Below are 23,354 nucleotides of genomic sequence, written 5' to 3'. Positions count from 1 at the left end.
ACAATTAGCTGGATAAGTAGAATGGAGAATCATCAGCATAGAGATGTTAAATCCATGGGAGCTGATGAGAACACCAAGTAAACTAATATAGAGGGAGAAAAGAAGAGGCCCCATTACATACTCTACTCACAGTAGGTACTACACAGGGTGTAGGCTATCCAGAGTAGTAGATGTAATCTGGAAAACCTAACAAAGAAGAATGAGAAGGAACAGTCAGATAGATATGAGAACTAGGATAAAGTGTCCTGAAAACCCATGGAGAAGAAAGTAGTAAAGATAAGAGAATGGCTGACAGGATCACAATCTATAGAGAGGCCATGAAGGATGAGGACTGAGAAAGGCCAATGGTTTTGGCAATTAAAAAATCACTTTTGGAGTAACTTTGGAGAGAGCATTTTTGGTTAAATGACAAGATTGGAAGCTGGTCTATAGAGAGTTAAGAAGAGAGAGAGAGAAGAGAGAACAGGACACAGAAATACCTACTATGGATGATTGAAGATAAGTTAGAGTGGGGAGGTAAAAGAGGCAATTGGGTATAGGAAAGGAGATGGGTTCCGATCATTTGTGGAGGTCTAGAGGGGCTTGTCTTGGCAAAAAGTGGGCTAATCTCTTTATGTGAGGCACAGGTAAAGGATATAGTGGCAGAAGGCATCTGAATGACATGATATAAAGAAGAGGGAGAGGCAGGAGCTCTTGGTAAATGGCTTTATTTTTTCAGCAAAATGAGACAAAATTTTTAAGGGTTGGGGAAAAAAGGGAGGATTGAGGAAGAATGGTAAGGTTTGAAGAGCCATTTTGGGGAGTGAACAGATAAGAAAGGTTGTCTAGCAGTAGTGAGGGGCCAAGCTGAGGTTATGTGACATAAAACTGTAGTAGACCCAGGTTGTATATTTTTTTCCACCTTCATTCAGAAATATCAATGCAAGGACGGTGGGAATGATCCAAGGTTAAGACTTAACAAAGGACAATCAACAATTTAAAGAAGCCAGGTATTCAAGAGAAGAGGACAGTTTAGAGTTGAAATGATTCACTAAGAGGTCAAGATGAGAAAGAAGAAAATACTCGTTAGTGCAGAGTAATAGACTGAGAGAGAAGTGGGGGTCAAGGGGATTAGAAGTCATGGTGTGGATGAAAAAGCAAAGAAAGAAGCAGAAAATCAATAGATTGTGATCAGAATTCTTGAAAATGGAGGCAGTAAGAGGATTCTGGGAAGAAGGTAAAATAGATCAGAAAACTTTCAGCTCTCCAAATTTTCTACACACACACACACACACATATACACAGAGAGTGAGAGAGCGAGAAAGACAGCGAACGAGAAAGACAGAAAGAGAGAGAGAGAGAGCGAGCGCACCTCAGACTAGAAGAAATAAGGTGCTGGTAAAATAGTTGTCCTTCTAAGACAATGTGAGAAGAGTCCAGGAAAAAACCCTACTCTAGTGACTGAGGTCTGGCCAGAGTAAAATGCAAACATCTCACCACTAACTCTGCGGAATCAACAAACAACAAGCCCTAGGGATAGCTGGGTAGAGAGGCATCTTCAGCCTAAGAAATTTTTATTTTTGCATACAGTGTGGGTATTTGACAGTTGAGTAAGAAAAGACTTGAAAGATCTTTCACTATGGAAGGATGGCAAACATAGCTCTGCTGACCAGACCTGTCCAGGACTGTGGCTGTGGGGAGAAGGAGCTAGTATATATTTGGTGAGTTCAGTAATGAGGGGTGGGAACCCTGTTGGCTGTGGGCACTTATAGGAGAGCAGAATCCCTGGTTTCACGTCTAGGGCAGAGAGGACAGGTATAGTTTGCAGCCACTGGAGGAACTGCTAGGAACAAGATCATTTCCAGGACAGCCTGACTAGGAGCCTTAGTCCTGGCACAGGACTGAAGAGGAGAACCCAAGATTGAGTTCTATTACAGATGTGGTGTTTTTCTTCTTTAATATAATATATAATATGGTTCTCTCTGGGGGAGAAGTAGGTTTCTTGGGGGAGATTTTCTGGAGGCAGTCTTAGTTGCAGTTGAAAGTAATAATCACCCAAATGCAGCCAGCTGGTAAAAATGCAAACATTTATTTTCTCCTTCCAAAATAGCCTGGTTAGTTGAGGCCTATGTCTCTGCTTGGTTTCAAGAGTTCTTGCAGATTGTCCTTTGCTTTCTTCAGCCTCCAGTCAGACAAGTGGAAAAATGGAATGGATCTCTCTTGCCTCGGAGAGAGGGCTTCTGGCTCTCAATCTCCAATATAGCCCGGTTAGCTTTCCTTAGAGGCCTTTCTCTCTCCTTGGTTCTAAGAGCTCTTACAGTTTTGTCCTTTGCTTCTGCTTTCTTCAGCCTTCAATCCAGCTCCACTCTTCATGTAATTCCGCTGAAATCTCATTGAGAGCCTCTGTCTCTTATATATGAGAGAGAGGAATTGTGGGATCCGAGAGAGAGGGATTATGGGTTTTCTCCCATAATGCTATCTGGCCCTAAGAACTTCATGGGAGGTGTGAATTCACAAAGTTACAAAGTTTACTTTGTGAATTCCAATGAGTAAAGGTGTAAACACAAGCAGTGTATTAATTAGTTCTACTTAGTACCTTGTTTCAAGTTCTGGCCCAAAACATCTTTTTGTAAGATCAGATCAATAATCTATCAACTCTAATGAGTTAGCAGTTTGTAAAGATTCCAACACATTAGGAAAAAAAACAGTAAGAAAGACCTGAGATTTGGGGCATCATTCCCAATACCTCAAGATTACAACTTGATTACATTAATTGCTGCTAAAAAACAAAACTAAACAAACAAATAACAATGAGTAAGCAAAAATCATAGTTATGGGGATAGAGAAGACCTGGGTTCATATTCAGAGGAAGATAATGGAGCTAAAAAAGCCACTTCTTATTCAGTGAAAAACATCAGGTGGCCTTGAGCACAAAAAGAATTCTTAAAACTTAAAAAGGATTTTAAAAATCATATAAGAAAGATTTTTTTTTTAAATTAGAGAAAAAAGAGCATTCTAAGAAAATTAAGAAAATTGTGAAAAGAAAGTCAACCAACCTTGAAATAGAGAATCAAAAACTTAAGGAAGAAAATAATTCCTTGAACACTAGAACTAGGCAAGAGGAAACTAATGATGTTCTAAAACACCAAGAAATCATAGAATGACTAAATAGAAAAGAGAGTGAAATATCTCAGCAGAAAAACAACTGATCTGAAGCACAGATTACTGAGAAATAACATAAGAATAATTGACCTACTGACTATTACACTAAAAAGAATATTGATACGATATTACAAGAAATTATCAAGAAAAATTGTTATGAAGTTCTAGAACAAGAAGGCAAAATAGAAAAACTTCTCTGATCTCCACCTGGAAGAATCTCAGGAGGAAAAGTCACAGGAATACAATAGCCAAATTTCAAAACTCTCAGGTTAAGGAGAAAATATGGAATTAACAAGGAAAAAAAAACAATTTAAAATATCATGGAGTTACAATAAGTACTATACAAACTTAGCTGCTACTATGTTGAAGGACCATGGGTCTTGGAATATTATATTCCAGTACTAAATAGTAAAAGAACTGGGGTTATTACAATCAAGAGTAATTTACCCAGCAAAGTTAAGCATAATGCCGAATGGGGAAAAAAAAATGGATATCTTATGAAATGAAAAAGACTTCCAAGTTTTTGTGGAACAACAATAGCAACAAACCTTAGAACTTAAGGGAAAATGTGACATATAACATACTGAAGAAATATATAAAGTAAGTGTTAAAGACCAACTATAAAGGACTTAATACGGTCAACTTGTTTACTTGTATGTGAAAATATTAGCAGTATTCTTATGATTGACATCATTATTTAAGTAGTTTGAAAGAAAAGATTGGGTTAAATTGAGTATTATGAGATGATCTGGACTTAAAAAACTGTATAGAGAGAAACAAAAAGGAGTAATTAGCTCATTAAAATGAGACATAAAAGGAAAAATTGATACAAGAGAAATTACTAGGGACGAGGATTGGTAATGCTAAAATCTTATATCAGGAAAGGGTTAAAGAGGGACCTATACACACACACACACACACACACACACACACACACACACGCACATATCAAGAAGGGTAGAAAAGTATCCTATATTCAGAAAGAAATAAGAGGGCAAGGGGATAAGTGGGAGGGTGGGTGGAGAGAATAAAGGAGGGACTTTTAGAGGCTCTGGTTAGGTTAAAGAATAGGTGGACAAGGTAGTGGGCAGAAGTAAAGTGGAGGAGTTTGAAGAGAGAGAATAAATAGGGTGAGGATAGTGAAGAAAAACAGGAAGGATGAAAATACAAAACAAATATCATACTTTATAATATGAATGGAATGAATTTACCCATTAAATGGAAATAGACAGCAGATTAAAATTTTGAATTCAACAATATTTTGCTTTCAGGAAACATTATAAAAATGAGAGATATACATTCAAATATAAACTAAAGAGCAGGAGTAGAATATATTATTTTAAAAAAGGTAGGGATAATAATCAAGATCTTAAACAAAGTTAAAATTAAAATAAATTTAATCCATACTCTTCCCTAGAAGTGGTTGAGAAGAGCTGAGATATGCTACTTGTTGCAACAGAATTTTTGGGATGAAGAAAAGGCAGAAATATGCCATAAGAAAATACAACAACAGCACTGAAATTGTTGCGTGATCCTGGAGAAAAATCACACTCTCAGAGGAGTCACACTGCCAAACTGCGAATGTTTTGTGTAGTAGAGAAGGGCTAGATGGTACAACTATCTATTGTCTTCTTGCTTTGTAGGTACATCCCAAATCAGCATTAAGTTGAATGAACATTCACTGAAATGTTCCACAGCTGGCTGTGATGGAGAGGGTTTTTTTTTTTTTTTCTTTTTCCTTTTTTTTGACAAGCTTTCAATGAGCATGGCCTGAGCAGATTTTTACTTGTGGACAATGGATGGCTGAGAAAATGAGAAAGATTGTCCACATAGATAGCTATGGTCTATTCAAGAGTTGAATCTTCAGCATTTCACTTTTTTTCCTCTACAAAACAAATCTATGAAGATCTGCAAGTCACTAAAATTTGCCCCATTATATGATTCTCCATTTTTATCTTCTACTTCCAAATCTTGACTTCTATCCTAATTAGAGACAATTTTTCTTTTGGAGTAATTTCCCCATTCACTGTTCTCTTCTTCATAGATTTTGGCATCAATGTTACTTTCTATTAACTCAATGAGCCTGAAATCAAGACTTCACTTGTCATGACATCACAACAAGACTTTTGATGCCTTGGCTTTGCTACTCCTGGAAGTTAACCTGATGGTTCCTATATATAACGTAGTTTTCTTAGTCTCCTTGGTCCTCATGATCACTGCTACTGTAGTTCTGGTAGCCACAGCCCTCTTTCCTTTGTCCCTTGACCAATCTGTATTTGTTCCTGCTTCTGTTGCCCAGCTCTTGGAAAGAGGAAGGGAGAGGGAGGGAGTTAAAACGCTTGGCTTGTCCTGCTGTTGTTGCTTCCATTCAGATAAAGTATACTTTGCCAGAAACCAGCTATGTAGGTGTGAAGAGGTCTGCCTTTTTTTTAATTAAAAATACAAATATTAATACAAGTTCTAATATTTTCTTCCTACACTCCTATGTATCATTTTGTATGCCATCTGGGATACTTGTATTCCATTGCTATAGAGGATGTACAGCAAGATGTCATCTTTAATGAGAGGATTTTTTATAGTCAGGCAGATTTTCCCCAAAACATAGAAAAGTAAAGTGAATTAATAAGCAAATAAATAAGTGGTAAACTAATAATAGGAATATCTAGGCATATTAAGTTATTAAAACAGATAGCTAGATAACTTATAGAGAGTAGATAAATATAAGAATTTGATTCAGAGATGGAAAAGAAAGCATTTTTTTCTTTTAAATTAAAAAGTCATTCTAACTGGAACAGAAATCAAATAAAATGGGCATTTCCATATATGCAGAACAAAAAAAAAGAAGATTTTATATGAATATGTTAATCTTTATTACATACAACATACTTTTCTTTTAAAACATGTAATAAATTTAGAATATAATTTTCAAAGCAGATTTACTCATCTGTGAGTCTTCTCTGTCTTCTCTATTTAAAAAAAAAGTGCTTTAATGATTTTCTTTTCTTCTTCTTTTGGCTATCTTGTTCTCCCAACTGTTGGGAGTTAAAAAAAAACAAACCTCTGATAACAAGACACTTCTAGATAGTCTGGGTATTCTCCTTATCATTTCAATAAGAGGTTGAATAATAAGGGAATGTCTCAAACACCCCAGACTACAAGATATGAATGTGGAAATAGGAAAACTGGGAGACAAGTAGATTTGAATACTCAGTAGAGGGTAAAAAGTGTTAGAGGACAGAAATTATAAGTAGAAAAACACAGATCGATTAAATAAAAAGGAATTTTTGATGAAGATAGAAAACTGTACAAAGTATTGCCCATTACTTACACAAGGAAGTTTTATATACAAACTTTTGAAAAATCTTCTTTGCTTACCTTTATATTTGGAGTATAGAGATTTCGTAAAGATGACAACGCCATGGAAAGACCTTCAGTACTGTAGGAGATCCAGAGACCTTGAAGTATAGAGGATGATACCCCAACTTTTTTACTCAAACCCTGAAAAAGAAATATTGAGACATTCAGGTTTCTGATTCAGCTAAAACATATTCAATAGTGAGTTAATGACACAGGAACTGGTATGTAGAGAGATGAGTATCAGCCCAAGGATAACTTCTCAAAGAAACAACCAAACTGATTTGTCTGCTACTCAGTTTATTTGGTACAAAGGATTATCCCTTCAGTGATGTGCAGAATAAAAGTCTATGTAACATGGGTCATGGAACAACAAATCCAGTGGGTACATTATTTTTTATTCTATAGAGAGTACATATATTTGGATTATCCATGTGACTCCCATTATTTTTCTTGAATAAATCTTTTAACAAGATGAGCTGGCCACATATGTGCATATGTATGCGTGTGTATATACATAAATATATGTATGTACGTGTGTTGGAGGATGAGGAAGACATGGGTATATTTGTAGGTAATAGGGAAGCAGTCACTAGACAGAGAGAGTAAAGATAAGTGAGAAAGAAAAGATGTTGAGAGGGACAATCTGCAGAATGGGATCACTCGGACAGGTCTAGAGGGGCTTGCCTTCACAAGAAGGAGAGTGATTTCTTAATGTGAAACAGGGGTAAAATACATAGAGCCAAAAGGCACTGGGTGATATGAAATGAGGAGGGAGCTCTTGGTAAATGGCCTCAATTCTTTTTAGTAAAATATGCAGCAAGCAATTCTGATGGATTTGTGATGGAAAGGGCCATCTGCATCCAGAGGGAGAACTGTGGGGCTGGGGTGTGGATTGTAAAATGGTATTTTCACCTTTTTTTGTTGTTTGCTTGCTTGCTTTTTGTTTTCTTTCTCATTTTTTTCCTTTTTGATTTGATTTTTCTTGTTCAGCATGGTGACTATAGGGGCATATGTAGAGGAGTTGTATATATCTGACATAATGAACTATGTGCTATCTGAAAGAAGGGGTGTGAGGAAGGAAGGGAGAGAAGTTTTGAACATGGGGTTTTGCAGAGGGTGAATGTTTTGGATTGTTTTTGTGTGTATTTTGAAGTTAAAAAGCTATTATTTAATTTTTTTTTTAAATTAAGAAAAATATGTGGCAAGGTTCTTAAGAGTGAAGGGGGGCAGATGAGCCCATTGGAAGGTTGAGGAAGGATGAAAAGGTTTGGAAGAGATATGGAGTGTAGGATAGTAAACAGAGAAAAGAAACTAGCAGCAGTAATGGCTCAGTTGATGTCATGACATGTTTATCTATTTACCTATCTCTGTCTGTCTGTCTATCTTTTTATATCTCTGTGTATATGTTTATACATATGGTATATATGTAAACATACACATACAAGCATATTTTTTGATCATCCCCATGATTTCATCAGTGTAAGGAGCTCCCAGTGAGGATTTATCTTTATCAATGAAGATCTGCACCTTCCCTGCAAATTGTAGCTTTACAGATACGTCTGGGGCACTGGGAAATTAAGTGATTTGCTTGTTAAGGATCAGACTACCAGCATGTGTCAATGGTAAGATCTCTACCTAGTCTTTCTGATTCTAGTCCAGCTGTCCAATCATTTGCTGTGCTCTTTTATTTTCTTATTACATTTTTAAAATTATGGATTTAACTTATCACCAAGAACAACCATTTCAAAGAACAAAAATAAGGATTATAGAAGAAATTTTTTAAATACGCATAAGAAAATAAAATGAAATTCAAAAGAGAATATGGTCATGTTCTTGTCCTGGTAGAATCAGCTTCTCTAGAAATATCTCCTTATCTATCTGATCACTGCTGCGGAAAGAGAAAGGCTGCTGAAGGAAGAATAGAAAGGTTAGCACCAACTACCCCTGCTGATTCTCCCATTCTGATAGGAGAAACCAATCTACTTTAAAGAGCACTGGACAGGTCTATTGTGCCTAATTCCTCACTATATTGGGTTTTATTTTTTCCTGGACCAAATCACAAGAATGGGAAGGAAAGAAAGGTTGAAGCAGTTTAATTGAACAAGTGTCTATTAAGTATCTACTCTGTTAGAAACTTTGTTACAGCTTGGGAATATAAATGAAGTTTCAAGTTGCTTATATTCTATTGTCTTCCCCTCTATGCTACATACTTTCCTTTCTATGCTACATACTTTTTTTTTTTTTTTTTTAATGGTGAAGCTAACCAATAACCCAGTTTTAGATTGTCAAGCTGGGGTTTTAGTTCTCAAAACTGACTAGAAATATTGGTCCTCTTGTTAAGGACTAGAGGCAACAAAATATTTAATTAAGATTTATTGTTCACTTATATCAACTGTGTTTGACTCACTGTGCTACCACTTGGAATTTTCTTGGCAAAAATATTGGAGTGTTTTGCCATTTCCTTCTCGAATTCATTTTACAGATGAGAAAACTGAGACAAACAGTTAAGTTTCCTGCCCAGGTCCATATAGCTAGTAAAAGTCTGAGGCAGAATTTGAATTCATATCTTCTTGATTCTAAGCCTAGTGCTCTATCCACTGTGTCCAGCTAGCTGCCCTTAGCTGTTATCTCTCTAGAACCTCTGGAAATCTCAGACCAGGAAAAGGATATGAAAACTACACAAATAACTCTAGGCAAAAGACAAAACAAAAGAAAAACTTGCCCCCGTATGACAAGTTAACCAGAGATGTGTGGGAAAAAATCCTTGCCAATTGTGGAAGTGAAATTCCAAAATAGAGGAGGTAGAATTTAAATTGGATTTTAAAGAAGGAATAGGAATTCAGCAGTTAGAAAGTGAAGAGTGCCTATCACATACAGGATACAGTTTGAACAATGGAATCCCCTCCTCTACTTAGGATTCTGTATGGAAATGAACCCTAAGTGTCTTATTACCCACACACCTCCAAGCTTGAAGTGGCGGGGCATGACCTCTAGGCAAAAACATAGGTGAGACTGAGTTTTTGAGAGTAGCCATTTTCTGCAACAGCTAGATATAATGAAAAGAATGAGTAGGGCTTTCACTGATAGTCCCAGCATCTTCTGGCCACTCATTAAAACTTACTTGATTTGTGCTAATAATCCATTTCAGCTGCCCTCATTTGTCACATTAGTTCAATATAAAAACATATGTCAAAACCTTAAGCAAAGGTATCAGCCAACAGGGCATTGGTTTGCTCGACAAAGAAGGCTTCATAATTCCAATTTTTTAAAGAGGTAATCTGAGTTAAATGACTTGTTCAGAGTCACAGAACTTGTAAGTATCTGGCAACTCAAGACGCCAAGAATAGTGCTCTATGGATTTTACCAACTAGCTATCTAATTCAAATGTTTTTTGAAGGATTCCAGGTATAACTGTCAGTAAAATAGTTTATTCAATGTAATTCCAAAGTTCACTCTACCCTGTTTCCCTATAAAGGCAAGGAACTATGGTATTTGGTGACTCACACTCCTCACTTATGGAAAGGCATTCCCTGAACAAAAGTGAACAATAAATGGCTGAAAGAGAAACAGATGCAGCAGAAGCCTGGTGAGTCTCTTAGGGAGGAACTTCTTGACAAGGCAAAAGAGCTAATCTTCCACTGTGGATTTGTGGGGCGGCCAAACATCATCATAACTTCATTCAGATTGTTCTGAAGTACGAGGACAGAAGATGTAATAGAAGACATAGTTTACTGCTGTTTTCTACCTCCATGCCTGCCACTGCAAGAGTTCAGATGTGAAACCTGCTATATTTAGCTGGCTCTGGACCATATTTCACACATCCTTTCTAGCCATCTGTTAGGACACTAGGATCTACCCAGCATGAACATCTTGCCTTTTGCCCTGTCTCCACTGCTGTATTGTCCCTCTGTTCTTATTCCCTCTTCAACCTTTTCACATTCTGCTCTTACTCCTAGAACAAAAATGAAATCAATAATTTCACTGTTATTGGAAAAAGTACAAAAATTTATTGCTGTACAGCTTGACTCACAATCTCTATGATTGTTTAGATCAGAAATTTTCAAATGTCTTTATTCCATGATTCATTTATATTTTTAAAAATTGGGAACTCTTTCTCCTCAAGGAACTTTTGTATATGTAGTAACATCTACTAATACTTATCAAATTAGAAATTAAATTATCTTAATAGTTTCATGAAGATAGTTTTAATTTTGTAGACCTCCTCAATGGGTCTTGGGGACCTTAGAGGTTTCTAGACCATACTTTGACTACTTTGGTCCCCCTTTTCTGCATGTATTCTGTCTCCCCTATCAGACTATTAATTTCTTGAGAACAAGGACTATTTCCTTTCTCTACTGATATCATCAGTACCTAGAATAGGTCCTGGTATCTAAGAGGTACATTAAAAAAAAACAAACCAACAACAACTAGTTGATTGATTGTCACAGACTAACTTCCAGCTTACTCCTACCTATTATGGTGACAGCATGGAAAAAGCTTTAGACTAATAAATCTTAAACACATATGAATGAACCGAACCCAGGGGATATTTTTCATTTTGTAACTTGAGAAAATTTCAGTTTACTCTCACACTTCAAGAAGAGACAAACTAGGACATAATCTAAACATAAATAGAAAAAGTCCAAATCCTTGGACTCTGACAATGGAAGGAAATTCCAGAGAGTATAATAATTACCACAAAAGGACAGAAAAGGATGGAACTATTAAGGCCATGATTAGTGGAAGAGCTCAAGATGAATAACCCATCTCCATCTTGTGTGTCATAGATGTACTGCTGTGGCATTCAATTTAACGAAAACTTATTAAGTGTATACTGAGTACAGGGTACTGTGCATAGCATAACTATCCTAGTTTTCCAAGAATTAAATATACCAGTCTATTGACCACAGCATTGGCCCCTGTGGTGGTACTACTTTATGTAGCCTTAACACTGATGAGGAACACTAAGGAACAGCTGCAAGGAACTGCCCTTGGTGGCTGGCCAGCCATTGCTGTGACAGATCTTCTAAACCCTGACTCAGTGTGCTTTCATTACTTAGGGAATGTGTCAACCCTGCCTCTTATGCTGGCTCTCACAGAGGGTATAACCACTTTAATTGTGCTCAGTGGAAGGAACATTGTTATTATCTTCATTATACAAACGGTTCCTTCATCTCTACCCTTTTCCCTACCCCTGAAATTATGGCTCTTGTCTTTTCTGATGTTAACTTGGGAATGGCTTTCTCTTCTGTTGTGCCTGCAGATCCTTTACTGCTATTCTTACTCTGGTAAGAATTCCCACTCATTACCACATTTCTCCTTGTTTTGGGCTTGCTATGTAGCTTTTCTCTCTCAGTTGATAACAATGAGTCTGTGTTTTTGGAAGAGAGGAGGTAGGGCCTGAGAAAGCACAGATGCATCAGGCAAACAAATCAAGTGATTGCTGTGTGAGATGAACATAAAAAGACTGAATAAAATTCAATATACTGTCTCAGTTGCCTAAAATAAAGCTGAATTTTGCAACCTTTCAGCCCTACTAAATTCTGCTTTCTGGGAGATAAAGTTGTTATCTAAAAAGCAACAAATAAATTTCTCATTGATTTCTATATTGTGTCAGTTTGTCTAGATATTCTAACACTAAAATAAATATCACAAAGTCCTGTGCATTAAAATATATAGTAGTCTTTCTATCTGGTCTGCTCAGGTCCTCAGAGTCTACTAATTATCTAATGCCTAAGCTGATAGCAGATTAGAAACAGGAAATTAGAAAGGAAGGAATAGAGGACACATATACAATAAGAGGTGACCAAAAAAAGACAGAAGAATTATAAAAAACAGAAATTATAATTTTAAAAAATGTTACAATCCGAGGTCACAGAGAGCAAATAGCCCTAGAAATCTCAATATATTATGAAAAGAATTCCTTATTACAGTTTTTTATTATCTTGAATTGCTGTCTATCATGAACATGGTTTAGGGTTATCACTAAAAGATTGAATTATAATGCCCAACATGTTTAGTAATGGAGGGAAGCTTTAATGCATTTTATAAAAATTTCAGTACAAAAAAATTGAACAACAAAATAAATAAGTTTTGGTGAATTTTTCTTCCGACTCTTAAGAATGTCCAAAGGTTCTGGACACCTGAGGTTTTAATTGTACTCTCAAGATTCTTAAGGGTATGATAATATTTTGTAACAATATAATTTAAGAAAGTAGGGATTATATTGAAGCAACAGGTATTTTCATGCATATAATGTTTTGATAATGGAGACAATAAACTTTTGATTCTCTTGCTACCTTAAAAATGTGTGCTTTGAGGATGTGATGTCCCAATTCAATAGTCTGCTGTCGATTTAGCTTTCCTTCTTGACGGGAAAACCAGAAGGCAAGTAATGTGTGACCACTCCTAGAAAGATAGAAAAAGAAAAGAAATAAATATCAAGTTCATTTTATTCTTTTTTAAAGCTTCTGTGCCTCTGACCTTTTGTGAGTTCAGCAATGACTTTATCTTTGACAAAGCTTTCTTTATCTCTCTGATTCCCAGAGAATGGTACCTATTTTCTGACAAGTAAACTTGAAAATGTGCCTTTTTAAGGGTTGTAAGTTCTTAATGGAGTAGCTTGATGGCACAGTCTCTCAACTATCCACTTCAGGCCTGAAAGCAGGAAGACTCATCTTCCTGAGTTCAAATCTGGCTTTAGACAATCATTAGATGTATCTCTGGGAAAGTCATTTAACCCTGTATGTCTCAGATTCCTCATCTGTAAAATGAGCTGAAGGTGGAAATGGCAACCCACTTCAGTGTCTTTGCCAAGAAAACCCCAAATAATATCTCAAAGAGTTGGCCATGAATGAAAAATGATCGGACAAAGTACAGTGGGGAGCTAACTCACATTCTTTCTATCCAATCATAGTACTTCTAGAATTATCAAGTGTCACATATAACCCACACACAGATGGTTGCAACAGTCTTTTCTTTTCCTCTCCAAATTACAAAAAAAATCATAAAATGGAGGCCAAGGAACTTTAAGAATTACCAAAAAACCTTATAATTCAAGGCTTCCTTCTCTTGTAATGTCTGCAGCCTTGTGAGGGATTTAGCACTAACTCAATACTTTCTCCATCAGGATGATGGCAATCAAAGCATTTTGTATTTCCAGGTGATACACAACTCTTCAGTTGTTATCTCTGGAATCACATATAACAAAGATCATGTTTGATATTCCATTGAGTTCATCAAACAAATGGAAATAGTACTGAGTGATCCCAGGTAAGGACACTTTTTTGAGAGTTAGGCAGGTGAATATTTTATTTATATGACTTTTGCAAATGTCTTTGTGAAAAACTCTGCAAAATGGAAGGCTTTCTGATAGTTTCCTTTTGATATGTCAGGAAGGGCAGAGGCCACATATTACAAAGGAGATATCAAAGGAAAATTGTCAAGAGGAAATTTAACCATTCTTTGGTTTCATAAAAAATTACTTTTTTTTTTTGATTATTCTGAACTTGACAAATTCACCAAAATGGAAAGATCAGAAAAATAGAGACTGGATATTCATATCTGTGAGTCATCTGCATAAAGGAAATTCAAATAGGAATTATGAGATATACCCACATTTAAGGAATATGAAATGAATAAATGAATAATGATCCAGCAAAGGATACTGAGAAAGAGTAGTTAGGTGGGAAGAAAACGCAGAATACAATACCATAAAAACCTAGAGAAGCAAGGGTATCCAGAGGAAGAAGGTCATTGTAGAGAAGAGGGATGAGGCTAAGAAATGGTTATTAGATTTGGTAATTAAGTAATTTGGTAATTAAGGTAATTAAGAGATTAAAGGATCAAAAGTTCAAAGGACATTAGAAACCATTTAATCTTGTCCTTATATGTTACTGGAAAGTGTGGTTTTAGTTGGCTCCTTAGATCAGAAGCCAGAGTCAAAAAATTGAGAAGTGAGCAAGAACAGTAGAAATGGAGGCAACAGGTATAGACAGCTTTTTCTAGGACTTTGGCTATGAAAGTGATGAGACATAGAACTTACTATCTAAGGGATAGATAGTAAGATTTGTTAAGGACTTTTTAAAGGTTTGAAAATGTTTGGAAGAATCATGGAAAGGAATTAGCAGATGGAGGAGACTGGGATTAACAGCTATGTTTTGCCTTATATATATATATATATATTTTTTTTTTTAAGTAGAGCTTTTTATTTTTAACACATATGCATGGATAAATTTTCAACATTAACTCTTACAAAACCCTGTGTTCCAATTTCCCCCCTCTTCCCTCCATCTCCTCCCCGAGATGGCAAGTAATCCAATATATATTAAACATGGTAAAATATATGTTAAATCCAATATATGTATATATATTTATACAATTACCTTGCTGCACAAGAAAAATCACATAAAAAAGGAGAAAATGAGAAAGAAAATAAAATGCAAGCAAAGAATAACAAAAAGAATGAAAATGCTATGTTGTAATCCACACTCAATTTTCACAGTCCTCTCTCTGGATGTAGATTTGCCTTATATTGTGGATGCATGTATGGCTATAAGGACCAATGATAGGTTTTATAGCATTTTACATTCTTCACACAAATAAGAATTATCCTCTGCTTTGTAATGCCTATTTTCCTTAATGAACTTGAAACCTATCTTTTGGATTTGGGTCAAATTGGGCCCTGCCTCTATCCAACAGCTGCAGAGGACAGAACTAATGTGTTTCTGGGTCACACTGGAATAGCCTACTTCCCTCATCTAGAATAAAATGTAGGAAAGTAGAGCCTGGCACAAAATAAGGGAGTTACTCAGGGAGGTTTGAATGGAGTATTAAGAGTTAATCTAGATAATCTGTGTAATATATTGTAATCTATAACTATGCAATAATCTAGATAACCTATACAAAATTTTGTATTCCATAAGGCACTGGAATATGAAATAGGATAAGTAATTTAAAAATTGGCATTCAGAGAAGTTAATATATACATTCCTATACACATACATTCCTAAAAGGCAGGGAAGGTTTGAAAAGGCAGAGTAATTCTTACCAAATAATACAACAAGCAAGTGACTTTTTTCTTTAAATAAGACAGAAGTGAAGTGGGGTGCCATAAACTTATTGACATTTGGGAATACCCTTGCTATGCAACTTCAAAAAAGCTGAAAATTATTGATAATAAATGAGTGTTCATAAGGCAAATGATGTAATAAAGGCTGGGAATAAGAAATTAAGAAGGATCTTCAAAGAGTTATAAAAAAATTTCCAGTAGAATTTGAGAGACAGGGATTGAATCTAGAATGAATTATTGCTTATACTTAAAGCAAGATTTGAGGATGAGAGTAAAATATCTCTCTTCCCTTGTTGTTTGATAAAAATGACCATACTTTATAATTAGTTAAAACAATATTTTCTTGTTTTTTCATATAACTTTTGTAAAAATGCTAGGCTAGTAAATTCTTGGATTTTTTTGGGGGGGAGGATAATTCTACTTCATATATTAGTCATTTTTGAGCACTTTCTATCTTTACAGCCCATCTATTCTTTCCTCTCGGTATTCATGTCACCATTCTCCCCAAAGCCCTCTAATATAGTCTCTCTACTACCTTAGAATAGCCTCTTAACTGTTCTTCCTATTTCTAGTCTTTCCTCCTTTTGATACATCCAGAATACTGATGCTAGACTAATCTTTTATTCAAAAAAAAAAATCACTGACTCAAAAATCTTCAATGATTCTGTGTTGATCAAGTAAAAAGGTCTCCCACATGACATTCAAAGTCTTTAATAATTTGGCCACATACTGCTTTTTCTAACATTTTCTCCCACTACTTCTCAAAATGAATCCTCTGCACTAACCAGAAGGGCCTTCCCAACTGCATGGGGATATTACTCATATTCCTACCTCCATGTTTTTTTTTTTAAACTGATGCTTCTTCCTTTTAATTATCCAAATCTTATTCATCATTTAAGAATCATCTTACTTTTCTCCACAAAATATTTCTTAATCTTCCAATTCACAAGGATTTTTCTCTCCATTGATCATCAACAATACTTGCATGAATCAATTATTTGGGCTCCTAGCAGTATATTCTTTTGTACTGTTATTTTAACACTTCTGTGTTTTATCTCCCCAGCTAGAATGAGTTAACTAAGAACAAGATTATGTCTAAGATATTTAAGTGTGAAAGTAGGAATACAGTGAAATGTACAAAGTACCCTGGTAACATACAAAGGACGGATTCAATAAATACTAAAAGTATAAAGCAATAGCCTAGAACAATGACTAAGATTGCTAAATTGGGGCTTTATTCTTACCTTTCTGTTTTTTCTTCTTAGCTAAATATAGTTTTTCATATAAGTATCATAAGGTAAGAGATTTAGGGTTTCACGGGAACTCAGAAATCATATACTGAAATCCCCTAATTTTGTAGATGAAAGTTCTGAGGCCCAGAAGTCAAGAAAGTTGTTCAATGTCTCAGAGATAATAGGCATTAGAGATCTGAAGGAGCAGAATTTGAAACCAGATATGATACTTCTCACTAAACCACTTTTCTGCTCCAAAAAAGAATCTATGAGAAGTGGGATCTGAAGCTTCTAAAAAGTATGTATATCAAATTTTTTAAAGTTGAATTTTACTTTCCCATATTATTAATTCAAAGATGTCATATGTTTAAATTTCCCCCTTTACCTTCAACTTTCAATGTCTCTTAATACTTAAGCTTTAAGTTTCTCTACCCTTCCCTTCCTCAGACCTCAATACCTATAAATAAACAATTAAATCCCACTAAACAGGCTTAAAATTAAGCAATATTTTTTCTTACACAAACACCTACTTTAAAATTATTTGTTTTGCAAGTTGGAGAGCTTAATAGTATCCAAATTTCTGACCATTCTCCCCCTAATACTTCATATTTATAACTGGAAACCCTAAAAATCAGTGTAGTTTTAAGCAATTAATTCTGAAAAACAGTAGATTGCTAAATTTAACCAAACTGCTAAATTTAAGCTACAGACATAACTTTTTCTATAGTATTTTTTATATCACTTTAAAAATAAACAACAACAAAAAAAACATATTGAAGGTTTGTGGCAATCTTGGGACAGACAAGTAAGCTATTGGCTCCATTTTCCCAACAACATGTGTTCACATTGTGCCTCTGTGTTACATTTTGGCGATACTCACAATATTTCAAAGTTTTTCATTATATTATATCTGTTACAATGATGTTACTATTTTATTTGTTTTAGGGCACCATGAATTTTATCTATATAAAATAGCAAACTTAAGAGATAAATATGTGTACATTCTGATTATGTTAACAACTGATCATTCCCCTCTCCTTGGGTCTCCCTATTCCTTGAAATCCAACATTGTTGATAGTTAGGTCAGTTAATAATCCTACCATGGCCTCTAAATATTCAGGAGAAAGGAAGAATCAATCAATGTGGCAAACTTCATTTTTGTTTAAATTAAGAAATTGTTACAATCACCCCAACCATCAGCAACCACCACCCTGATCAGTTAGTAGCCATTAATATTGAGGTAAAATGCTCCACCAGCAAAAAGGTTATGATTTGCTGAAGGCACTAATGATGGTTATTATTCTTTTAACAATAAAGCATGTTTTTAATATTGTTATATGTATATATTTTTAAAAAGACATACTATCACACACTTGAAAAATCATAATATAGTATAAACATAATTTTTATATGCACTGGAAAACCAAAAAACCCACTGACTTGTTTTATGGTAGTATTTACTTTATGGAAGTGGTCTAGAGCTAACTCCACAATATTTCTGAGGCAAGCCTATATTGAAGCTTAAAATCAAACTGACTTTTGGGACACCATATATAGTGTAACTTGTCTTTTTGTAGTCATTCTATGAGATAGGTAATAGAAATATTTATTATCTATTTTCCCATATTTCCCAAATTTATAGATAAGAAAACAGATTCAGAAATAGTTATATTCTCAAGGATAATTAAACTTGTAGAGACGGACCTAGAACTGAGGTCTTAAATTCAAATCCAGTATTCTTTTCATTATATCTCATCATATTAAGCAGATCTTCATATAATTAATTAAGATGAAACATTTTTTTTTTCTAACAAGAGATTTTTGTTCACACTAGTTTTAGAGTTTTGATTAGTGGGGCTATGAATACAGTGGTCTTAAAAAAAAAGTAAATGTTTTCTCTAATATTTCCTTTTTCATGATCATACATTTAGTTTAAGATTCCCACATTTGATTCTGAATAGAGGAATATGCCTATTGCCTGGGAGGATGAAGGCTGAAAGACTGAGAGATGAACTGAGGATAGGACTGGAGCTGCATTTATCTTAATGTTGATGAATGAAAACAAAAGTGAAAAAAGCATCCTTCCTGAACATTAGATATTTGTAAAGAAGAGCTCCTTATCACAGGATTGGTCTAGGAGCCTTCTATTAAACATATACGTCATCCCAATGTTTCACATTACTTATAAGCCATATCTATGCCCCCATTGACTGTTCAGAACAATTAACTCCCTATTCCTAACAAGCATGACTTGTTCCTATGCCTGAAAGAGAGTTCTATATACACTTTTGATTAAAGGAGAGCCAAATGAAATGATGTATGTTACAGAATGACTCATGGAATTTCTTAGGAGTTTACCATGAGCTGAGAGTACTCTGAATGGCACTTTGCATGGGTGAGAAAAATGGAGGAAAGGTGTGACAATTTGCTTTGCATTCTTAGGGGTCTTAGCATTGTACTAGGTATTGGAGGAAGATAAAAAGCATAGATAAGATTATAATTCCTGTGGGAATGGAGCTTATAGCTGAGTAGATAACATACAGATAACTATAGCACAATATATTATATAGTAAACACACTGGAAAGTTATAATATAAAGTGCTATGTTACGTTCAAAGGGGAAAATTATTAATTGCAGGGAATACTGCAGAAGTAGAAGTTAACATTTTGGTTGGGTCCTAAAATATGGGCAGAATTCCAAGAGGTTGTTGGGGGTGGTGATGAGGAAAATAACATTCTGGCACAGTAAGATTGTATCATGTGTCTTAGGGAAAAAGAAAAGTCAGTTTTGTTGGGCCCTACTATGAATGAAGAAGAATAGTAATAGGAAATATTAGGAAAGAAGGCTGGAAAGAGTGTGGAATCAGACAGAGCCTCAAAAGACCAAAGAAGCCTAAACAAGGAGACACTAAAAATTTTGAACAAACTGAATCATAGAATTCAGAGCAATAAAGGAATAGAAAGACATCATGTAGTCCAACTTTCTTAATTTATAGATGCAAATACAAAGAACTATGAAGAAGAAAAATTATTCTGGCATTTAGAAGGGGAAGACTTCTAAGAAAATTATTGCAATAGTCTAGGCAGAAGGCAAATAAGGGCTTGTATTTGCATGTCTTCTACCAATACTGAATTATAGGTTTTTAACTTCAAAAAAATTTAGAGGCAAACTTAAAATTACTCTTCTTAAGACAACACTCTGCACTTCATTCAAAGCTCCTCAGTATCTTGTATTGTTCAAAGTACTGAGGATTCGGAAGCTAAGCCTGGTATGACTTTGTTGTGCTTCTGGAAGCATTTATATGATTGCGAAAATTGGTGAGCAGTATCTTACTCATCACAGCAACAGCTTTCATTTCTCTTCACTGGGCAGCCCCAGCAACTTTGTCGAAAAGACCTACTGATGACATCAAGCTTGGCACTACTTATTCCTGTGTGGGAGTCTTCCAACATGGGAAAGTGGAGATCTTTGCTATTACGACCAAAAAACCAAAAAAACACAAGTTAGGACATCCTCACTGATGTGGAACATTTAATCAGGGATGCTCCAAAGAATCAAGTTCCAATAAATCTCGTCAACACGGTCTTTGATACCAAGAATCTGATAGTTCACAAATAGGATGACACAATTGTCCAAACATGAAGAATTGGCCTTTCATTCAAATTTGCCACTGAATGGTAGTAAATGTTGCAAATAGGCCTGAGTCTAAATAGGTTTTAGTTTTAGTTCTACTCATATTCCTAAGATGTAGAATCTTTAAGTAGGATTTATTCAATGGCAAAGAGGTAGGCAAGAGTATTAATTTTGATGAAGCTATTACATATGGTGTAGCAGTGGCTGTCATACTTTTGGGAGATAAATTTACTACTGCTGGCTGTCACCTCTTTCCATTGGTATTGAAATTTGCTGATAGTTCTCATCAAATGCCACCCCACCATCCCAACTAATTAGACACAGACCTTTTCTACTTACTTAGGCAAAAAGCACAGTGTGTTTACTTATTTAGGTTTATGAAGGTGAGAGAATAATGACAAAGCATAACAATTTACTTAGCAAATTTGAGCTCAATGGAATTGTCTCTGCCCTCCAGAGTTGTTCCTTAGATTGAATAACCTTTGATATTGATGCAATTAACATCCTAATGTAGCTTTAGTACATAAGAGCTTTGGCAAGGAAAATAAGATCACTGCAGTCAATGACAAAGGTTATTTGGACTGTCCAGGAGGTGAGAAATACAAGGCTTGAAGAGAGAATGAGAGATGGTATCTTCCAAGAACTCACTCAAATCTTTTTTTTAAACATGACTATTATGACAAACTCAAATGCAAAATTGGTTAGGACAAGCAGCAAATCCTTGACAAATATAATGAAATAACCATAAAATAAGATTCTGGATAAGAACTAGGTTTCTGGGAATGAATAATCTATGTAGCAGCAGAAAGAATTGATGAAAGTTTGCAACCCTATCATTATTAAGTTGTATCACTGTGCCCATACCTTGGCAGGAAGCATGCCTGATGAGTTCTCAGGTGGCTAAGCAGTCCCATTTCTAAGTGCTACTTCTGGTGTCACCACTGAAGAAATTAACTAATTGTATCGGAAAAAAGAACATAACATTTTTTTTCCAAAAATGGAAGAATTCAAATTTATAGCCAAGGCAGCAGTGGCTAAAAAATAACGTTTAACTTACTGTTTAAATCTAGGCATTCTGAATACCTGAATCTGTGCAGAGGGAGAGAAGTGAATGATATTGAACTTTATCTGTACTGTAAACAAGTGGAAATTCAATTCTTATTCTGGAGAATAAAATCTATTTAAAATAAGCACATTAAAAAAAGCCTATGGGTCAACTAAATATTGCTAGCCTGAAGAAAATATGGGTAGGAGAAATTTCCTTCCCATGGGAAACCCTGCCTAAGAGAAATTTCTTTCTCATGGGAAATCCTGCTACATGTTTGAATAGAAAATTGGAAAAACATCTGATCTATTTGCTATAACAAATTATCCCCTAATACTTTTAACTTTCTCAAACTATTTTCTAAAGGCCACTGTCATACAGTCTCATCAGTTTCTTGCTTCTACCTTCTTTTCTTTCCCAGTTAACTCTGAACTGCTTTAATTTTTGTTTTCCCAAGATTATAAAAATGATCAGCTTTGCTCAGCCAGGTGTAAGAGCTTCTTAATAACATCAGAAATTTCTAGGTTTGAATGTTTCTCCCCTTACAATTGCAAGGAATAAAGAACAGCATTTTAGCTAGGTCAGACATGCAGTGCATGGAACTGGTTCTTCAAAGATACAAAGATGAACATTCTGATCCTTATGCACAGTGTCCACAAAGCAGATTTGTAGAATTGGGGCTTGATTTGGATTGTGCTGCCACCCTCATTGTTTCATAGCTTTCAGCTTTCAACTCTGTGTCTGTTAATGCATTGCTAGTCTTGAAAACATGAAGGTCAACAGACATCTTTGATTATTCTGCCCATAGAGACTTCAGGCAATTGGCAGGGTTTTGTGAGGCAGGCTGTTAACCATTTCACATTTACTGTTTTTCCTTTATACCTTGCTGTCCTGGATTCATTATTTATGATGTCTTAGCAAGTGATTGCTTTTTTGGGGGGAGAGGGGAACAAATTGAGATTTTAAAAACTAAGCTAAAACAAAATCTTCATTAAAATTTCAATTTGTTGGTACAGAATCTCAGATACTTTCAGTTCCAAATCTTAAGACTATTTCTATGTTACTACTTTATAATGAATGAATTTTCCACAACTATTGGTCTTCCATGGCTCAATGGTTGATAGCATTGATTTTAGTAAACTTTAGTAAACTCCTTTGGTACTGAACAGCTGTTTGCTGGAGATAAATTATGTGTTCTAATAATAATAACTAGTATCCTTTGGAGTTTTAACTTTTACAAAATGCTTTACAAATATGATTTCATTTTATCCTCAACAACTCTCATAGGTAGGTGCTATTTTGCAGATGAGGAAACTGAGATGGAGGGAGGTTAAGTGATTTGTCTAGTGTCACACAGCTAATTAACAGTCTGAGGCTAAATTTGAACTTGACTCTGAGTCCAGCTCTCTATCTATAGAAAGAAGAGAATGCTGTCATTCTATGCTGAGCTGGCAATAATTGCTACTGATTACTATGCTATTTATTATTGTGTGACACTTCTGGCATTTCCCATTTTTTGATTCAGCTCAATGCTCAGGCTGCTGTCTGATCCTATTTGTTTCACAGGAAAATGCAATTCTGCTGTTCAAGTTTCTCTTTAGTCACATATGCCAATTCTTATCCACCTTAGAATCTGAAGTAAAACTGAATACTATTTTAAAATATGTTTTTATTAGTTATTCCACACAAACAATGCTTATATGTATATGTTTGCATGTACACACACATATGTATATATATATATACTATATATGTGTGTATATATATAAATATGCACACACACATATATACTAAAATTTCATTTTCTTTATCAGTTTTTATGAAAATGAGAATAAGGTGACCTATTCAAGCTGGCTCTGGGGACCAATGCTGATT

At 35.1% G+C, this 23,354-nt stretch overlaps 1 protein-coding gene across 1 annotated transcript in view; it reads right to left on the bottom strand.

Moving 5' to 3' along the window:
• Window positions 1–23,354, bottom strand: part of TANC2 (tetratricopeptide repeat, ankyrin repeat and coiled-coil containing 2) — a 522,665-nt gene that overhangs the window by 42,409 nt on the left and 456,902 nt on the right. Inside the window, exons 15-16 of the mRNA XM_051994951.1 lie at window positions 12,798–12,906; window positions 6,517–6,639 (exon numbers count right to left, since the gene is read on the bottom strand). Of these exons, the coding sequence (XP_051850911.1) occupies window positions 6,517–6,639; window positions 12,798–12,906 (232 nt within the window). The remainder of the gene's footprint in view (window positions 1–6,516; window positions 6,640–12,797; window positions 12,907–23,354) is intronic.

The sequence above is a fragment of the Antechinus flavipes genome, chromosome 4 (genome assembly GCF_016432865.1).
Source record: "Antechinus flavipes isolate AdamAnt ecotype Samford, QLD, Australia chromosome 4, AdamAnt_v2, whole genome shotgun sequence".
NCBI lineage: Eukaryota > Metazoa > Chordata > Mammalia > Dasyuromorphia > Dasyuridae > Antechinus > Antechinus flavipes.
The sequence above is the reverse complement of the archived record's forward strand: the minus strand, read 5'-3'. Positions and strand labels throughout refer to the sequence as shown.